Source organism: Anguilla rostrata, chromosome 1 (genome assembly GCF_018555375.3).
Source record: "Anguilla rostrata isolate EN2019 chromosome 1, ASM1855537v3, whole genome shotgun sequence".
Lineage (NCBI taxonomy): Eukaryota > Metazoa > Chordata > Actinopteri > Anguilliformes > Anguillidae > Anguilla > Anguilla rostrata.
In genome coordinates, this window is record NC_057933.1 from 70,247,115 (window position 1) to 70,266,732 (window position 19,618).

General features: G+C 48.5%; 3 protein-coding genes across 5 annotated transcripts in view; all 3 read left to right on the forward strand.

The window, feature by feature from the left end:
- Positions 1-2,032: 2,032 nt before the first annotated feature.
- si:ch211-81a5.8 (uncharacterized protein LOC560648 homolog) lies at positions 2,033-4,763 on the forward strand. The gene is made up of 4 exons (XM_064297133.1): positions 2,033-2,275; positions 2,474-2,954; positions 3,221-3,308; positions 3,933-4,763. Exons 2-4 carry the CDS (start codon positions 2,746-2,748, stop codon positions 4,143-4,145), a joined length of 510 nt encoding a protein of 169 aa, XP_064153203.1. The 5' UTR covers positions 2,033-2,275; positions 2,474-2,745; the 3' UTR covers positions 4,146-4,763.
- Positions 4,764-7,342: 2,579 nt separating this feature from the next.
- On the forward strand, positions 7,343-13,035 carry LOC135233515 (cytochrome P450 11B, mitochondrial). The gene is made up of 9 exons (XM_064297143.1): positions 7,343-7,736; positions 8,789-8,906; positions 9,359-9,558; positions 10,629-10,832; positions 11,148-11,338; positions 11,507-11,673; positions 11,865-11,943; positions 12,122-12,313; positions 12,729-13,035. Exons 1-9 carry the CDS (start codon positions 7,463-7,465, stop codon positions 12,837-12,839), a joined length of 1,536 nt encoding a protein of 511 aa, XP_064153213.1. The 5' UTR covers positions 7,343-7,462; the 3' UTR covers positions 12,840-13,035.
- Positions 13,036-13,107: 72 nt separating this feature from the next.
- The window catches only part of pklr (pyruvate kinase L/R), a 13,038-nt gene continuing 6,527 nt past the window's right edge, over positions 13,108-19,618 (forward strand). The window contains exons 1-6 of one of the 3 annotated variants that reach the window (XM_064296804.1): positions 13,108-13,218; positions 16,282-16,446; positions 16,705-16,796; positions 16,889-17,020; positions 18,004-18,190; positions 18,646-18,919. In XM_064296804.1, coding sequence (XP_064152874.1) covers positions 16,308-16,446; positions 16,705-16,796; positions 16,889-17,020; positions 18,004-18,190; positions 18,646-18,919 — 824 coding nt within the window. In that variant the 5' untranslated portion in view covers positions 13,108-13,218; positions 16,282-16,307. The other 2 variants (XM_064296786.1, XM_064296796.1) reach the window with 2 other exon arrangements.

The following is a 19,618-nucleotide window of genomic DNA, read 5'->3' on the forward strand; positions in this document are numbered from 1 at the left end:
GTAAGTGCATTAGTGATTTAGGTGGTGATATGGTGTACTCTGGGACAGCCTGTCGGTTTGAATTTTTGTGCAGTGCTTATGAGGTCATGTTGCGTTACAAGGACTGTTTTTATTTTGGATCCTTTTCAAGTCACTGAATATTTAAGCCATGCTTGCATTACTTTACATACGTGAAAGACGACCTCCTTTGTCCAAGAGTCTGTCAGAAGGGTACCCGGACCCCAAAGTGCAATGTTTTAAAGCCCCCCCGCCCCCTCACTAATTTGCTTACATTTGTTTTTAGTCCTAAGACCGTAATGACCTCGCCCCTCTCCCCCCCTCCCCCCCCCAGCTGTCCTTCACGTGCTCGGGACACTGATCCACCCAGAAGCCTTTAATCTGCTCAGGGCCCCCTCCCTAGTGTTGTGGCAGGCCCGAGCCAGGGAACTCAGGGAACGCTTGGGGGGGGGGGGGAAATAAACCCGCTTCTGCACTCCTCACAATCCACTGACGCATTATTAAACAGCCTGTCAGCGGAGGTGCGTTAGCACAGAAAAGCGGCCGTTTGGAAGTGCGTACGCTACCGGTGCGTCAGGCGCTCTGCTTGGTCTCGGCGGCGCAGCGGGGATGATGTCACCTTAGATACACCTCGTAAGATTTCCGCCCAGCAACCGTACTGCAGTGAAAGGCACGGAGGTGTTTTAGGGTTTGTCTCAGTACAGCCGGGGCAGATATGTGTTAAACCCTAACCTGAGGGTCTTTTTCTCGTATGTGTTAGGGTCTGTTAGGGTCTTCTCATCTGTGATGAACTGTGTCCTCATCTGCCAGAGCTGAAGGCTGGGGAAGCTGTTAAAGAGATGATGGGCCTTGAGCCTGCAACCCCCCCACCCCTCCCCCATGAAGGAGGATCAACTATGACTGTGTAATCACACACTGTAGTTAAAATCAACTGTGTGAAAATGTTACTGTATGTCTTCCTGACCTCCAAGGTTCAAATGTTCCAGAAGATACACATTCTTTCATTTGTTGAGAACAAACATTTTGACGCAAGCAAGCTGAGTCGTGAGTGTCCTTGCTTAGATTCACAAATGGCAAATGTATCTGAGCCGTTCACAAGTGAGTACCTTACTGTACCTTCTCTTGAAGTCAGGAAGACATTTAGGACTTGCACTTTTCTTTATTTTCTACATTAGCACCCCTTGAGTTTTTTTTTTAAACAGAATGCTTATGCTCATGGGGCGACATAGCTCAGGAGGTAAGAGCAGTTGTCTGGCAGTCGGAGGGTTGCTGGTTCTATCCCCGCCCTGGGCGTGTCGAAGTGCCCCTGAGCAAGACACCTAACCCCTAACTGCCCTGGTGAATGAGAGGCATCAACTGTAAAGCGCTTTATAAATGCAGTCCATTTACCATTTACCCCATACCTCCTGCTCTCTCTTCCAAACCCACAATCCGTCTACAATATTGTTTTTCATATGTGGGTCTCAACTCTACTCAGTGCCCAGATAGAAAACCAATAGATCATAACTCACTGACCAGTGACTGTGTGGTTAAAGAGCCAGTGAATTAAGTTCAGTTCCTACCAGTTGGAATGGCAGTCTCTTCAAGTTTCAAGGACAACAACCTTCACCCTGTCAAGTCCCCATTGACAAATGGTGAGGTGAAATGTATTCCCTCTGTACTGTGTTCATCTTTCTTTGTCTCGTCTTTTTGTCTCTCCAATCTCTCACTCTCTGTGCCCATCTGTTTTTTCTGGAAAAGGTCTCACTGTCCAGTGTCCGCAACAAACCAAATCAATTCATCTCAGCCTATGCTTCAAGTCATTGTCTGCTATGAGGTTTAAAGTGTTGTCAGTTTTTTCAACTTTTTACACAATGCAAAGGATACAACACATAATAAGTTGGCTCCCTAGAGCTCATGACGAGAGTGATGGTCAGCATGTCTCTAAGCCCCCCCCCGGTTGACGCACGTGAGATTCTGTGCATCGCTTGTTGTCGCTAAAAGGATCCCTGCCGGTAAAGTCTTTAGCTCAGTAATCTGGGGAGGGAGGATGGGGGTGAAGCCTGCCTAAAACCACTTAGAGAAGCCAGCATTTACTCCCGGGAGAGACGGAAAACACTCGTGTGGGAGACTCCCGAGGCAGGAGTATCTCCTTCGATGGAAGAGGAAAGAGGAACCTTCCCGCTCAGCACCTCTACAGCCGTTTGACGGCAATGGTTTATAAACAGAGGTATCACTGATTATGGTTTTGCGTGAAACTTCAAGGACTTGCTTCCATCAGAGTGCTGTGCTTGTACAGGTGAGCTGTCGTTTGCTTGGTCAGCAGTCTTAGCACTGTGTGTGTTTTAAGGGTATGCTCCACTCTTTCTCTCTGTCTCTGACACGCATGTCTTTGAGGACGTCGTTCAGTGTTCAGACTATTTGATCATTGAGCTTGTCTCTTTGTCTATCTGTGTATGTTTACATACAGACTGTACCTTTGTGTCTGTTCTTGCAGATCTTGCCCACTGAGTCTCTGTCTAGACACACTTCACACCTTGTGACTTGCTATGTGCCTGGGTGTTCTGGGTGCGAGACACAAATGCACACAAAGAGATAATCCAACACTCTAAGCTCCCCGGCTTCCTATTGTGGTTAAGCAAGCGAGGCACAGAAGCAGCTCACTGTCCTCAACACACCTTGAACCCTCTCACCCGGATTGTGAGGCAGACCTCGCACACGCTCACCGCGCCCGACTGCCAGCTGCCAACTCGGCCTCCTGCCACAGCCATGGACTCGCTGGTGAAGAAGTCTCTGGCTGCTCCCGTCAAGCAGCTCACCTGCTGCATGGCGGGCGCCAAGGACAACGACAACTGGGTCAGCAGGAACGCCAGGAACCTCAAGGGGGGGAAGGGAAAGAGCGCCCCCTCCAGGACGGCCCAGGCCGCGCCGGACCCGGCCCTGATTCGCTCGTACCAGGCCGACCTGGAGAGGGAGAGGCAAGCGCGACTGTGCTTCGTAGCGCCCCTTAGTTGACCTGCGTGAGCCCGTGTGCTATTTCTGTCCACGGCTGCGATGGTGGTGTGTTGTCATGGTAACCTCGTGTGTCGGTAGAAGTGTGCGCATGGCTGAGTTGGTCTCACTCTGTTCGCTGCATTAATTCGATTCCGTTGTTCCATTGCCTTTTATTGTGTCCGTTGCTTTGAATGACTGCATGTCATAATGCAGTGTCTGTAACGTGTGATTTTCACCACGCGTGTGACAGGAAACTGAGGGAGGCGAGGAATGCCCAGAAGAACGCGGAGAGGGCAGCCATGAGGGCTCATTTCAGGAGAAAGTACCAGCTCGCAAAGGTCAGGCTGCGTGTGTGTGTGTGTGTGTGCGTGTGTGTGTGGGATTGTGTGTCTTTTGCATCCTTGTCACAGGATGCCTTGTCAGGAAACTGGTCAGTACGTCATGTGTACAAGGGAGGACCTGACCTGTTTTTAGATTTCATAATAACTTTCACTTTGAATTTTCTTGTCTGTTGCCCTAAATTATCTAATTTCGTAGACATTCCAATCTTCTGTATAAACTAACACTTTGCCAAAATGTATTAATCAGCTCAGTAATAACAGCTGAAAACAGCTTTCCTACATGAAAGGTATTGATGTAGTCTAATCTAAATACACACCTAATTAGCTACTGTCACTGGGCTGCAATAGCTGGTGGAAACCAGCACCTACACACACACTAGTCATCCAGGAATGGGACTGCCTACCCCTGGTGCAGACTCTGTTGCATCATTTAGTTAAATGTTCTTTTTGAGGCCTTTCATCCCACTTTAATCTGAACCTGAAACCAGAGCGGAAACAGAAATATGTTCAAGGGCCTGCCCAATGCAATTACTTCTCATGTTTTTGTATTTTCTACACCCTGATTAATTTCATTTATATGCTGTCATTCACTTCACTCTGCACCCCCCCCCCCCCCCTCAGAACTCCAAGGACACCAGCCAGCTGAAAGCAGTGGGAGGGAAGGTGGCGCTCCCCCGCGAACTGTCTGCGATGGTGCGGCCCGAATCCTCCTCCAAGGACGAAGCGTACAGCATATTTGGTGCCTTCCAGGGCATTAACCTAAATCTGGGGATGCTGACGGGCGGTGCACAGAAGCAGACGCCAGCGAACGGGGAGCAGTGCCGGGTCATGTGATGCACATGACCGCGTTCGCCCGGCTCCTGCTGAGTCACACCCTGCGGCACTCCTGCGCTGAACCAAATCCAGAGAAACAGGCACACACTACCCTGCGCTGAGCCTAACCCAGAGAAACAGGCACACACTACCCTGCGCTGAACCTAACCCAGAGAAACAGGCACACACTACCCTGCGCTGAGCCTAACCCAGAGAAACAGGCACACACTACCCTGCGCTGAACCGAATCCAGAAAAACAGGCACACACTACCCTGCGCTGAACCTAACACAGAGAAACAGGCACACACTACCCTGCGCTGAACCGAATCCAGAGAAACAGGCACACACTACCCTGCGCTGAACCTAACCCAGAGAAACAGGCACACACTACCCTGCGCTGAACCTAACCCAGAGAAACAGGCACACACTACCCTGCGCTGAACCTAACCCAGAGAAACAGGCACACACTACCCTGCGCTGAACCTAACCCAGAGAAACAGGCACACACTACCCTGCGCTGAACCTAACCCAGAGAAACAGGCACACACTACCCTGCGCTGAGCCTAACCCAGAGAAACAGGCACACACTACCCTGCGCTGAACCTAACCCAGAGAAACAGGCACACACTACCCTGCGCTGAACCAACCAGAGAAACAGGCACACACTACCACACTGACGCTTCCAACTCCAGGAAAGGCACACACCCCTCGCATGAACTAACCAAAAACAGGGCAACCTACCTTGCCTGAAGCCTAACCAGAGAAACAGGCACACACTACCCTGCGCTGAACCTAACCCAGAGAAACAGGCACACACTACCCTGCGCTGAACCTAATCCAGAGAAACAGGCACACACTACCCTGCGCTGAACCGAATCCAGAGAAACAGGCACACACTACCCTGCGCTGAACCTAACCCAGAGAAACAGGCACACACTACCCTGCGCTGAACCGAATCCAGAGAAACAGGCACACACTACCCTGCGCTGAGCCTAACCCAGAGAAACAGGCACACACTACCCTGCGCTGAACCTAACCCAGAGAAACAGGCACACACTACCCTGCGCTGAACCTAACCCAGAGAAACAGGCACACACTACCCTGTGCTGAACCGAATCCAGAGAAACAGGCACACACTACCCTGTGCTGAACCGAATCCAGAGAAACAGGCACACACTACCCTGCGCTGAGCCTAACCCAGAGAAACAGGCACACACCACCCTGCGCTGAACCGAATCCAGAGAAACAGGCACACACTACCCTGCGCTGAACCTAACCCAGAGAAACAGGCACACACTACCCTGCGCTGAGCCTAACCCAGAGAAACAGGCACACACTACCCTGCACTGAACCTAACCCAGAGAAACAGGCACACACTACCCTGCACTGAACCTAACCCAGAGAAACAGGCACACACTACCCACACACTGACCGTTCCACAGCTCCAGGAATAGGCAGTCACACCCTCCGCAAATGCACTTTGGATACAAAATTACATTGAGAGCGTAGTGACTCGGTATTCTTGCCGTAGAACAGGGGTCCTCAATCTTATCCAGAAAGGGCGGGTGTGGGTGCAGGCTTTTGTTCCAGCTGGGCAGTTACACACCTGATTCTACTAATCAATGTGCTTAGCAAAGATTCCATCAGGTGTGTTACTGCTTGGTTGGAACAAAAGCCTGCACCCACACCAGCCCTTTCTGGATAAGATTCAGGACCCCTGCCGTAGAATGTGATTGTATGTGTCAGTGCCGCACAAAACGTTCAGAGTGGCAAGGATGAGCGTACTCTGACTGAGGGAGGGAGTTACCAAGGAGGGCAATCACTGTCCATCACAACACAGGCCCTGCATCATAAGCGAACACATACCTCAGACACACAATCCACATGCAAAAAAGCTTTCAAATGGCACCTATCTCACCTGTCTTTTTGTTTTTATTTGTATTTTTACTGTTTGTATTTTCTAACTTCTGTTTTATAGCTCTGTGTGGTCCCTGGTTCAGATCAGAGGTTTTTCAACCTTTTTCTGATCCTGGGACCCACACTCAGGCTCAAAGACACCCAGGGGTGCTCCTGTCATAAGTTAAAAAAGGGTCATATTTAAAAAAGGTTTTACATTTTTAAAAACATTCCCCCAAATCTGTAGTCTTTGCATATCGCGTCTGGGCGGGTACCCCCCAGGGCCCCCCCTCGGGTTCTTTGGTCCCCCCTGTTGAAAACCCTGGGTCCAGAGCCATGTCCACGCTATGAGGCAGATACTCGGCCAATCAGATAGCACAACCGACACAGTTCAATGTCGCAGGGCTGCTGTCGTGCGGTACAAATTACTGTAAATTGTGTCGGTGCGCTCGAGCTGTTCGGCACGCACTTGATACTTTGCCGCTGCGCTCTCACGTTCTTCGTGGCGTGACCTTGCAGCTTGACTCGTAGAAATGGTCCCGTGCCCCTGAAAGGTGGGGCATCGTGGACGCAGACCTGTGCCCTGAAATGCGTCATGTTGGGCGGGACAGAGTGGAGAGACGCAGGCGGCGTGTCTTTCTGACCGCTGCTTCCAGGCTGTGAGCTAAGTAGCTGCAAGCAGATGTGAGGAAGGAATGCCAGGGTACCCACTGAGAACATGTGCAGTATCTATTTCCACTGTAATGAACAGATTTTAGCAAGCAAATATGGCATTACCTCTTCTCTTTATCTATGCATATATGCTTTTCATATGCGTACAAGCCAAATGCTCTCGTCATGTTAATGATTGTTTCAATTAACTGTGAATCACAGTAATGTATTTCATTGCGACATGCTTTCATTGCGGTATGCTTTAGACATTTCAATTTCTGAGTACCGAACAGAAATACTATATTAGAAATGTGAAACTTTGCCTCAGGAAGGATCTCAGACAGAAAGAAACTAAGGGTTGAGCTGTGAAGAAAATTTCATTTGTGACAATGTACTGAAATTTTGTAATAAAGGATAATTTGTTTGGTCAATGTTTCACCACTTTTTGTTTGTAAAATAGTAAAAAAAAAAAAAAAAGTTACCTTTTTGTGTTGATGTAAATTTGAGTGAGTGTGAGGGCTTGTGTGTGCGTGTATCTGTGTGTGTGTGTGTGTGTGTGTGTATGCGTGTGTATGTTTCTCTTGAACTATAGCCCTGAGGGAAATAAATTTTTCTTTCTATCATCTGAGCCGGGGGAACAAGGGAAAGGGAGAGGGAGAGGGGGAGGAGGGACGGAATGATCATAAGGGAGAGGACAAAAAATATCGGAGAAGGATGATGGGAAGGAAAGTGTCACAGACAGAGGAATAGAAGGAGAAAAGAGCTCAGTCTCTCACGTCCACCGCCCACCATGTTGAGTGCATCAGTGCGGCAGTTTGTCTGTCCCACGCGCGGGCTGTCCGTCTCTGTGGCTAGGCAGAGGAGCGAGGGGCCGGCCGGAGGGCCCCAGGCGCGCGGTTTCGAGGAGATCCCTCACACCGGGAGCAACGGCTACATCAACCTGTTCCGGTTCTTGAAGGAGGATCGGTTCAGCTCGCTGCACAAATACATGGAGAAGAGCTTCAACGCCCTAGGCCCCATTTACAGGTACCGTGGAGAGGGTCCTGCGTTGGGCCATTGTTATGGTTTTGGGGTCAGATGTTGGTTTCCTTTTCTTGTGCGTGTGTGTGTGTGTGTGTGTATGTGTATGTGTGTGCGTGTTTGCCGGTGTGTTTGTGCATATGTGTGTATGTGTATGTGCATGTGTGTGTGTGTGCCTCTGTGTGTGTGTATGCGTGTGTGTGTGTGTTTGTGCAGAATTGATTTTGAGCTGAACTGAATATGCACTGCAGGAGACATTTGGGGTCTACTCATACCCTAACAGAAAAAGGTGCCATAAGTGCCTGAAAAGGTACAAAAGCTTGCCCTGGGGCAGTACCCTTTAGGTACATAAAATTGTACCCAGAGCCATTAGTTTAAGAATTCACTTGTACCATGAGTTAAAACAGCCACTTGTTTTTTCTTGTCAAAGGTACTATTTGTACCTCAAGGAAATTATTGTACCTTTCAGGGTACAAAGAACAAAAATATACCTCCACTGTACCTTTATTTCTGAGAGTGTAGGGACTGGGCTGGACACAACAGTGCCACCGGTATTCAAATCCATGACCATCAGGTGTCGAGTCCAGTGCTTCAAACATTACACCAGAAGTCTTTTAGACATTCCTGACATCTTGGTACAGAGCCATACTGCCAATATAACTCTATGACTATAACAATATGACGGACAGCTTCACTGGGACAGTGTCAGATCTGAGACCCATAATCTCTCTCTCTGTTTCTATCGTTCTCTCTCTCTCTCTCTCTCTCTCTCTCTCTCTCTCTCTCTCTCCCCTCCTCTCTCTCTCCTCTCTCTCTCCCTCCCCCCCCTTCTCTCTCTCTCCCCTCTCTTTCTTCTCTCTCTCTCTTCTTCTCTCTCTCTCTCTCTCTCTCTCTCTCTCTCTCTCTCTCTCTCCCCCCTCTCCTCTCTCCTCTCTCTCTCTCTCTCCCTCTATCTCTCTCTCTTCTCTCTCTCTCTCCCCCCTCTCTCTCTCTCTCTCTCTCTCTCTCTCTCTCCTCTCTCTCTCTCCTCTCTCTCTCTCTCTCCCATCTGCTGGATCTCAGTCCCTTTTACTCTCTCCCCGCTCCTCCTCAGGAGCTGCCAGCGACATCATGGAGCTGTTCCAGGCTGAGGGGCTCAATCCCCAGCGAATGACCGTGCAGCCCTGGGCCGCTCACCGGGAGACTCGCAAGCACTCCAAGGGCATCTTCCTCAAGTCAGTGTGTGTGTGCGTGTGTGCGTGTGTGTGTGTGTGTGTGTGTGTGGGTGTGTGTGTGTGTATGTGTGCGTGTGTGTGAATGCATGCATGCGTGCTCTGTCTGAATTGAACCATGAAATAGAAAAGGTGGGGTTTGTGTTTGTGTCAGAGTAAATGAACCAAAATATCTATAAAGGGCAATAAAATCAATACCAGAGAATTATCCATGTCTGCACTTATCAACACTTAATAGTAATTTTTAAGGAGGTGTATCAAAAGTGATTTTAAAAAATATTAAAACACTTATTCATCATTTTTATCATTCCTGAGCAGCAAGTGCACAGTACGTGTATGAGCTTTATGTGGCTGCAACCAGTCGCTTTCCCTGGGTGTCTTCCGGAAGCTTCCGTGCTGACAGCCTAGTGGCAGGGGGAGGCGGGGCGTCTGACGGCTCGCGTCCGTTTCCGCAGGAACGGGGCGGAGTGGAGGGCCGACAGGATCCTGATGAACAAGGAAGTGATGCTGAGCTCCGCCGTGAGCCTCTTCCTCCCGCCGCTGGACGAGGTCGCTCGGGACTTCTGCCAGATCCTGCGGAGGCGAGTGGAGGCGGAGGGCCGTCGCAGCCTGACCCTTGACCCCAGCCCCGACCTCTTCCGCTTTGCCCTGGAAGGTCAGTTGTCCGTTGAGCGGTACGATGTATAAATGCCCTGCACACTGATAAACTTGACAGATGGTGAATGGTAAATGGACTGCATTTATATAGCGCTTTTATCCAAAGCGCTTTACAATCAATGCCTCTCATTCACCCATTCACACACTCACACACCAACGGTGAAAGGCTGCCATGCAAGGTACCAGTCATCTCATTGGGAGCAATTAGGGGTTAGGTGTCTTGGTCAGGGACACTTCGACATGCCCTTCGACAACATTGTGCTTACCACTGAAAAGAAAATGGAATCCAGTGTTAAGCCAGAGTAAAATATTATCTGAGGGATATAAACTATTGATAAAACACACATGCTCTTCCAAGCTGCTTGATTGAATAGTTGTTTTTTATGTGGAGGTAAAGTCAGTTATTCTAGATGAAATTGGTATTTGGCTGAAAATGACCAGAAGTTGCCCTGAATACTTTGGAAAAATGTTTAATTGGCTGATGGTTAATTTGGACCGTTATTATGGCATTCAGCGGGCATACAATGTTATCACAGAGCTTAATTGTATAATTAACCATTTGGGCCAAATAATCACAGGCGGGGGGTCCACTAACTGTCTGTTTGAAAAGGCAGTATGAGGTCCCAGACCATTCATTTCTCAATCATAGCCTATCAGTCAGTAAACTATATTTAAATGTGCTTTGTGTGTAATCTAGTGTGTGCAATTATGCTTCTTTCTGGAGTTCACCATCATGAACTGTACATATGAGTCCTAGATATAAAATGCAACATGAACGCTGGAGCCAGGCACAGCTCGAATGTTTCAGCTCGAAGATTTCGGCAAAATACTGCTAGAACATACGAGTTGATTAGTTCAGTTCTGATTTCTTGCATACGCGCACAGCAAATCTTGATCAGTTCAGTTAAAATGGAGAATTATTGGCATGCCAAATCAAACTGAGCTATGTTTAGTAGTAAAAACAACACATTAATCTCATCTGTCTACTCCATCTTCTAATTCACCTATTCTCTCACCCCATCCTCCCCTCCTTTATCTCTCTTGTGCTGTTGCTCACTCTCTCTCTAGCTAGCTGCCATGTCCTGTATGGCGAAAGGATTGGTCTGTTTTCCCCATCTCCTTCCCTCGAGTCCCAGCACTTCATCTCGGCTCTGGAGCGAATGCTCGCCACCACCACACCCCTGCTCTATCTGCCTTCCAAGCTCCTCATCACCCTGCACGCCCCCCTGTGGACACAGCACGCCACTGCCTGGGACGTCATCTTCAGTCATGGTGAAGTACATGCTGCATGCATACTGTATATTGAGGGCCCTCTAGTGGACAGAAAAGGCAGGCATAATATTACTCTCTGACAAGGGAACGGCTGAATGTCATCTTTAGGAAGGACAGAGAAATGCTGCCCCCTTTGGACATAATGCATTAGGCTACTCTGGATGGACTCTGGTTATAACAGCTGTGTCTTTGGCCAGACTTAATGCTAAATCTGATTAAATGTAAACCCATACTGAATTTGACTCTGTTCTCCTCTGAATTAATGTTCCTCTCTGTCTCTTTCTCTCTCTCTCTCCTTCCTCCTCTTCCTCCTAGCTGATGCCCGTATCCAAAAGGTGTACCAGAAACTGCAATCTAAGCATCGACAAGCAGGGTCAAGCGGGCACTCCCCTGACAATCAGGAGGCTTTCAGTGGGGTCCTGGAGCAGCTGATAGAGAAGGGGCAGTTGTCTTTAGAGCTCATAAAAGCCAACATCACTGAACTGATGGCAGGGGCGGTGGACACGGTGAGTACAGACGCACAACCACATGGCCACTCTTTCTCTCTGGCCCAAAAGTGATGACGTCATACCTGCAGGAGGCCAGTGGTCTGCTGACTTTCCACACTTCGAATAAATCTTATATGTTGAAATCAGAATACCTTTAGTTCTGATTTTTTTAAATCCCCCTCCCAGACAGCAGTTCCCTTGCAGTTTGCCCTGTTTGAACTGGCCAGGAATCCCGGCATTCAGGAGATGGTGCGCAGGCAAGTGCAGTCCTCCTGGGCTTCAGCAGAGGGTGACCCCCAGAAGGCCCTCCAGGGGGCCCCGTTGTTGAAGAACACAGTGAAAGAGATTCTCAGGTGCAGCACTCACCCTATTACAGCGTTTGCATTTCTATTTCAGTGCAATCATGAAAGAAGGCATTTCAAACATTTGTGGAAAGTACTAATATTCACAATGCATATATCTTATTATTACACCGTTTTGTATTTTATTTAAGACACTGAATGGAATGAATGACATGTCGTTGTTGCTCATGTATCTGATCTAGGATGTACCCTGTGGGAATCACCGTCCAGCGATACCCAGTCAGAGACATTATCATTCAGAACTACCATATCCCTGCCGGGGTGAGAACGCAGCTGCACAGCTCCACACACGTACACAACGCACAGACAAATACCGCCCCTCTGCCCACGCATGTGCATGTTTACTGACACAACTCCACCCCTCTGCCCACGAGGACTGCCGTTGCTTGAAGTGGGAATTTCTCTCTCCCTCTCTTCCCCCCCTCTCTCCCGCCCTCAGACACTAGTACAGGCATGCCTGTACCCCATGGGGCGAAGCGAGGATGTCTTTCGGGAGGCCGGGATATTTAAGCCGACGCGGTGGGAGAAGTCCGAGCAGCGCGGGTTCCTCTCGCTGGCCTTTGGCTTCGGGGCGAGGCAGTGCGTGGGGAGGAGGATCGCCGATAATGAGATGCAGCTGCTGCTGTTTCACGTGAGTGTGTCAGAGACAGGAGAGGGGACAGGTCACCTGGACTGTGCACATCTCTGAAAGAAAGAACCGGAAAATCTAACCGGATAAAAATGTTTTGTGCGTGGACAAAGCAGGCTAGTTTTCAAGGCATCGTTCTTGGTGTGGAAGGGACCAAAGGAATAAAACTGAGTAGAAATCACACAGCTTCTCTACTCTGGCTACTGGATGTATTCTGGTTGTAGCAGCTGTGTCTTTGGCAAGCCTTAATGCAAAATTTGACTAAATGTACATGCATACTGTATTTGAATCTGTTTCCCTAATTAATTTCTTGAATTAATATCTCTCTCTCTCTCTCTCTCTCTCTCTCTCTCTCGGAGGAATTAGACAGGTGTTAGAGCACAACTAAAGGGAATTATTCTTTCTTCTCTTTCCACAGATCCTGTTGAACTTCCAACTCAGTGTCTCCTCCACTGACAACATAAAGACCAAATATACTCTCATCCTACAACCAGAGACACCACCCAGAATCACTTTCACTCTCCTCTGACCGATTCAGCTCCTTGCTTGAGCTCACAAACGATCCATCACTGATGCGTGTTGCACTACTGACACTACTATGCTCTGATCATCCAACTGCCTTACAATATTTTTCACTTTGGTTTTTTTGTTTTTGTTTTTTGTTTTTTTGTTATCAGAATACACAAATAAACACGTGACTGACTATTAAAAATTCTTTCAATTTACCTACATATTCGTTTTGTTATTTACTTGTTTAAGTTTTGCAGCCGCGGAAACGTCTTACATGCCCACGAGATGGCGACGACAACCAATATAGTGGGAACTATTATTTTATCGCGCTAGTTCCACTCTACTTTGATCCCGTAGTTCCAGGTTCAGCCAAACTGTTCTTCGCTGCCGAGTCGAAGGTTTGTGTTCATAGCTTTTGTTTACTTTTCAAACTTGTGAATATTGGTCAGATTTCTCTGTTATATTTCATATACGATTACGCCTACCTGTGTGCCTCACTTTTGACTATATTGTGCGTCAATTTGGCTACACTGTGTTTTACTGTCATTTGTATGTTTTTCATTTAAAGCTCAAAACAGTTTTTATGGTGTTGAAGTTAACTGTTAACATTATTTTTCCAAGGTCTTTAAAGTGAATGCAAAAACGTTTTGCTGTTGAAATATACATACAATATGCAATGCAATTTACTACAATCGCGCTTTAATTTTGCATTCAATTCGACAGTATTAAACTTGGTAATAGCCCTATTTATATTTTACGCAGGTATATATCGTTTTATTTCCATACTTAGCCTACGTGATATCTTCATTAATTGCAACAATTAATTCTACATTAATTCTCACGTAATTCCTGCTGTACAATTGGGATTTTGGGCTTGAGCTTGGCTTTAGGAGTGTATAGACTAAACTGTGGAAACTGTCAGGGAGCAGGATGCCGTCTTTTGCAAAATTGCGTAATTATTTCTGTCATTGTGGTCTCCACTTCAAAATTTTTGAGTGCCTTGCATGAGCATGACACTACACATGGTTTTTTGACAGGGCCTGTCTCGATCGCGTTTGGTAAAAAAAATCGGTGCGTTTGTGAGTGTGTGGCGGTGCATATTGCGGGCCATGAAGAGTGGGTTTTGCAGTACACTGTCTCCCCTGCTTCAGCTCAAAGGTCTGTTTGTGTACTGGCTACTGATTTACCACACTTGGGAGAGATTGAGTTCAGACGAATCAGTGGAACAAAGGAAGGAAGGGGGTGCAGGCTACCAAACCCCCAAAATCAAGCTCTGCTTGAGAGTGTTAGCTTTAGTGCCATTTATGCTTACTGTTCCCCTGGAGTCCAGTTTACTGAAATGCCAAAATTGTTGACAGAATGTAAAGAGGTGTCACCATCCACCATGTTGGGAGTTTGTAGGCTATACTTTTAGGTGGGGTTTTCTCTAGCCCCTCATTGACAGCACTGCTTGTCCACGTAGATGCATAGTGACTGGTGTGGGGTGAGGGGGTGGAGAGAAAGGGAGGAAGAAGGATGGAAATGTGAAGGAGAAGGGAGCAATGAATGAATTGCAGAGCTTGAAATAGGCAGCCTAGAAGAGAGGTGCGTGTGCACAGCGGCAGAGAGAGATAGCTACACGTCTTGGATAAAGACAAATCCCATAAAGGAGATAGCCACAACTGTCAGCAGAGGGAAGTGTGCAGCGTGCAGTGCACTGTTGATCAGGATGGGAGGTAAGTGCTTTCATGGCGTTTTACCCTTCTGTGTCTGAATGATGTCAGAGCTGAAGGCTCTGCTTTAGTTACCGGTGTAGCTACTGCTGTAGTTACTGATCAGGTAGAGGATCAGAGTGGCCTGCGGTGGCTATCTCTACCTGGTTTGGTCAGCCCACATCGTAGTCTGTGGCAAAGAGCTGTAGTTTCAGATGACTTTGGTAAGTGTGAGGATCAGTTATCATGAGGAAAAAGCCATGTCGTCTAACTATGAAATCAGGAGGGAAATCCAGAAATATGAAAGCAGAAATCCAGGAGGTCACTGACCTTGGTGCTCCTGTGGGCAATGATCATAATTATTTCTGGAGAAAAAAAACTACGACAACAAAAAAGATTTTACCTACAGAAATCAGACGAATCTCAGAACTGATCATTCTAGTAATCTATATTATAATCTATATAATGTAATGTAAATTTGGATATATACAAAAACTCCTGTGACACTGGTTTTGTGAAGCTTTATTTTGTAGTTTTCACTAGTTAACTATGGCTTGCTGTTCACACATCTGCTGGTTTACCTGCGGATGACTGTAGAGCGAATGATTTTCCAGTTTTTTTTTTTTTTGGTCGCTTAAAGGCAGAGCACTGGCTGTGTTGCCATGGTTTTTGGACATTGCCAGAGAAATTCCGGAGTTGTAAGTGGAGGAGTAAATGTTGGCAAATGGAGGCTCACACCCTTACTGTCATAAAACAGCGTGCACTCGACTCTGAGAACATTAGCGTAGCGGCACACTGAGCGCCGCAGCGGTGTTATCGGTCCGCCGCTCCGGAACGCCTTCCAGCTTCATCCACTTAGTCATTGTGTTTAAACGGTTGTGTTAGCCTCACTGCCACAGTGCCTTCCTCTGGCTACCTAGCCTGACTTGCGCAGGACTCTGTCTGGCCGGACAAACCAGGCTGGACTGCCTCGGCAGCTAAAGGTTCCTGTTCTTCAGCGTCATTTGACAAAATGGATTCTCAGGTCTGCCAGGCGGTGCTTCCTTGTCGTGTCCTTGTCTGTCTGTCTGTCTGACTGGCTGACTCCTGAGGGAGTCAGATCCACAGGAGTGCTCTGACCTACTTCTGCCGCAGCGCCGAGCCTTCGACACGCTAGGCTGCGCGCGGCGGCAGCGGTGGCTCACTCTGGGATCTGTGTTTGCGTCGGAACGTGTTTGTTGACCGCTCCTACCTGCGTGTGCTTTCCAGGCAAAATGGAGGAAAACGTTCATCTGTTCGCTCTCTCTGTCTTGCTCTCTCTTTCCCTTGTCCGCTATTTCTCTCTCTCTGTCTCTCGCTTTTTCTGTCTCCTTTCATATCGTCTTTAGCTTCCTAAGTTTCATTCACCTGTACTCTGCTGACGTGAACAGAACCTGAATGATGCTATGCGTCATAGAGGGCCTCAAGGCCAGCTATGACAATGTATCCCCCCTCCCACTCTATCACTCAGGTGATACAGAAAATGTGGGTCTGTATTTGCCTTAACGTCCTCGCCATCTTGCCTGCTCTTGTGGTTAATACAGACAGAGTGAATATCAGCCCTATTCCACTGCTACGTGTAAAATAACCTTCGAACGCACACCCCAACCCTCCCGCCCCACACACGGAAACAGAAGCTCTGAAAATGAAATTTCCTTTGATTAAAATGTCCAGTTTGTGCCCCCTGCTTCCGCACCCCGCCTCCATGTATCGGAGCAGTGCGCTAACGCCCGCCCCCCCCCCCACCCGCAGCTCGAATCCGGCGCTACTCGGACGTCATGTCTCTCCCGGACTCCTTCATCCAGCAGCAGCAGCTGGACGCCTCCATGGCCGACACCTTCCTGGAGCACCTCTGCCTGTTGGACATCGACCAGGAGCCAATCACGGCTCGCAACACCAGCATCATCTGCACTATCGGTGAGAAGGGCCCGCCCCTTTACCGCCCGCCCCCCTCCCCCCCACCCCAACAAAAGAAGGATTTTTGAGTGACTGATAGAGCTGTAATGTGAGTGACACCAATAATGATTTGCTATCCCCTGTATTGGCCTGTTGCCAGGGTGTTGGACCAGACCGACCTACTGATTTAGTACCTAAGGGCACGGTGACATTTCGAAACAGCAGCTGGGCAATCATTTTGCCAACTTTTTTCTCTCTATCTCCCTTTCTCTCTCGCAGGACCAGCTTCTCGTTCTGTCCCCAAGCTGCAGGAAATGGTGAAGGCTGGAATGGACATTGCCAGACTCAACTTCTCCCATGGATCTCACGAGGTCTGTCTTATATGAGTCAGCCAGCGGTTCGGCCAGGCCTCCGTGCGTACCCCTGTGTGTCAGCCTTTCTGAAAGGTCTCTCTGTCTGCCAGTACCACGCAGGGACCATCAAGAACATCCGGGAGGCGGTTGACACCCTGACCACCGACCCTCTGTACTACCGTCCTGTTGCTATTGCGCTGGACACCAAGGGTCCGGAGATCCGCACCGGTCTCGTAAGAGGGGTAAGCTTGCATACAGGCTTACATATATTAGACATGAACTAGATGTTTTCTGAACTTGAACATAAAACCTATTGGTCTGCCAACTCCTGCCCTTAATTATTTAATTAGCCCTAACGTTTATGTTCTCTGACATTTTAGCTACAGTACATTGCTTAATAAGTGCATGAATGACAGCTGAAGACTGTTCTTGTGTCCCTGTATGAAAAGTTTTACTCTGGTCGATTAAATGAGCAAAACCAGTGTTGGTGTCTACAGCTAATTGGCTCATTTGGTCGGGGTAATTGGTGGAAACGAAAACCCGCATACACTCCTCCTGGACTAGAATTTCCCACCCCTGGTATAGAACCACTGTTTATTCGAGTGAAGAAAAGAAAAAAAAAACAAGTGGAGTTACTGGGGTGGTAAATTGGCACAGGATTGGTCAATGACCAATGTGAACCGACTGCATATGAGGCTCTGCCCATGCAGCGGGGTGATCGGGTTTTGCTCACAGTTGAGTCATAGCGAAGACGTGAATTACAGCATGACTTGCACCTGCAGGCTGCCGGCGTTTCTGAGCTGGATAATGGCCCTGCAGTTGATAGCTGCTTTTCTCCCTGGTCTCCGATCCCATGAGCCACCTAGGGCTGCGCGTGGAAATGAAATGGACTGTGTAATTGAATTTGCTGGTTAATGCATCGACAGAAGAGAGTGATGCGCCGTGCTGTCTATATAGGGATGTTTGGCAATAGGAGACTGTCTGTGATGATGTAATTTCTGTCTATGTGGTTTGGGCATACACGTATACGTGTACTGCACGCGTGTCTTGTGCGCGTGTGGCGTGTGGGTGTGCGTGGCTGTGTGTGTCGGTATGATTGATGGTTGCATGTGTATGCGTGTGTGATGGTTTCACGTACGTGTGTGTGTGATGGTTGCACGTGCATGTGCGTGCGTGTGTGTGCGCGTGTGTGGCGTTTGTGTCCGTGCGTGTGTGGTCTGTACAGCAGGTGGACGGGGAGGTGGAACTGAAGCGGGGGGCAGAGGTTCGGCTCGTGACAGCCGAGAGTGAGCGGGACAGCACGGACGGGACCACGGTGTGGGTCGATTACCCCAGTCTGCCCCTGGTGGCGGAGAAGGGAGGAACAGTCTTCATCGATGATGGCCTCATTGGACTCAAAGTGCTGGAGATAGGTAACCTGCACAGTCACCTTTAAAATGGACTCATACACATATAGGCATAGGGTCTGCTACCTTCTACCAATGTGCACTGATGCTCCACAGAACTCAAGATGATGGCTTACATCCATAATACACCAGTTATTGCTTCCACTACCAAGCTGACTCAAAAGATTTAAATGGCCCCTTCACCGCTTCTCTTATTACTATTAATGTTGCTTTTATTATTTTTATTGTATATATAATACAAAATAATGATTGTATTCATTAAATGTTATACTGCAATAAATAATTATTAAACAATTAAAATTGTGAAATTATATATGTGTGTGATTATGAGATAGTAATAATGACTAGTTATAAAACGTCTTCAATATTATTTATAATGTTTAGTTATTGTTAATTCGTTCTTTACTCTCAAAGCTGTGACTCTTATCGTGCCTTTCCCACTCTGTCTGTGTGTCTGTCAGGGCCAGACTGGGTGCAGACTCGGGTGGAGAGCGGGGGGGTCCTTTGCAGCAGGAAAGGGGTGAACCTGCCGGGGGCGGACTTGGTGAACATGCCGGCGGTCAGCGCTCGGGACGAGGCGGACCTGCGCTTCGGGGTGAGCCAGGGGGTGGACATGGTGTTCGCCAGCTTCATCCGCAGCGCCCAGGACGTGCGGGCCGTGCGCGAGGCGCTGGGCCAGCCGGGGAAGGACATCAAGGTGGTCAGCAAGGTGGAGAGCCGCCAGGGCGTCCGCAAGTGAGTGCCTCAGTCCGCCTCAGTCTGCCTCAGTCCGCCTCAGTCTGCCTCAGTCCGTCTCAGTCTGCCTCAGCCCATCTCAGTCCATCTCAGTCCGCCTCAGTCCGCCTCAGTCCGCCTCAGCCCATCTCAGTCTGCCTCAGTCCGCCTCAGCCCATCTCAGTCCGCCTCAGTCCGCCTCAGCCCATCTCAGTCTGCCTCAGTCCGTCTCAGTCCACCTCAGCCCATCTCTGTCCATCTCAGTCTGCCTCAGTCCGTCTCAGTCCGCCTCAGCCCATCTCTGTCTGTCTCAGTCTGAGTAGTCAGTCTCAGTTTCACTCAGTCCATCTCAGCCCATCTCAGTCTGTCTCAGTCTGAGTAGTCAGTCTCAGTTTCACTCAGTCCATCTCAGCCCATCTCAGTCTGTCTCAGTCTGAGTAGTCAGTCTCAGTTTCACTCAGTCCATCTCAGTCCATCTCAGTCTGTCTCAGTCTGAGTCAGTCTGTCTTAGTCTGTCTCAGTTAGTCTCAGTCAATCTGTCTCAATCTGTCTCAGTAGGTCTCAGTCTGTCTCAGTTAGTCTCAGTCAATCTGTCTCAATCTGTCTCAGTAGGTCTCAGTCTGTCTCAGTTAGTCTCAATCTGAGTCAGGCAGTCTCAGTCTCTCTCAGTCCGTCTCAGTGCGTCTCAATCTGTCTCAGTCTGATTGAGTTTGTCTCAGT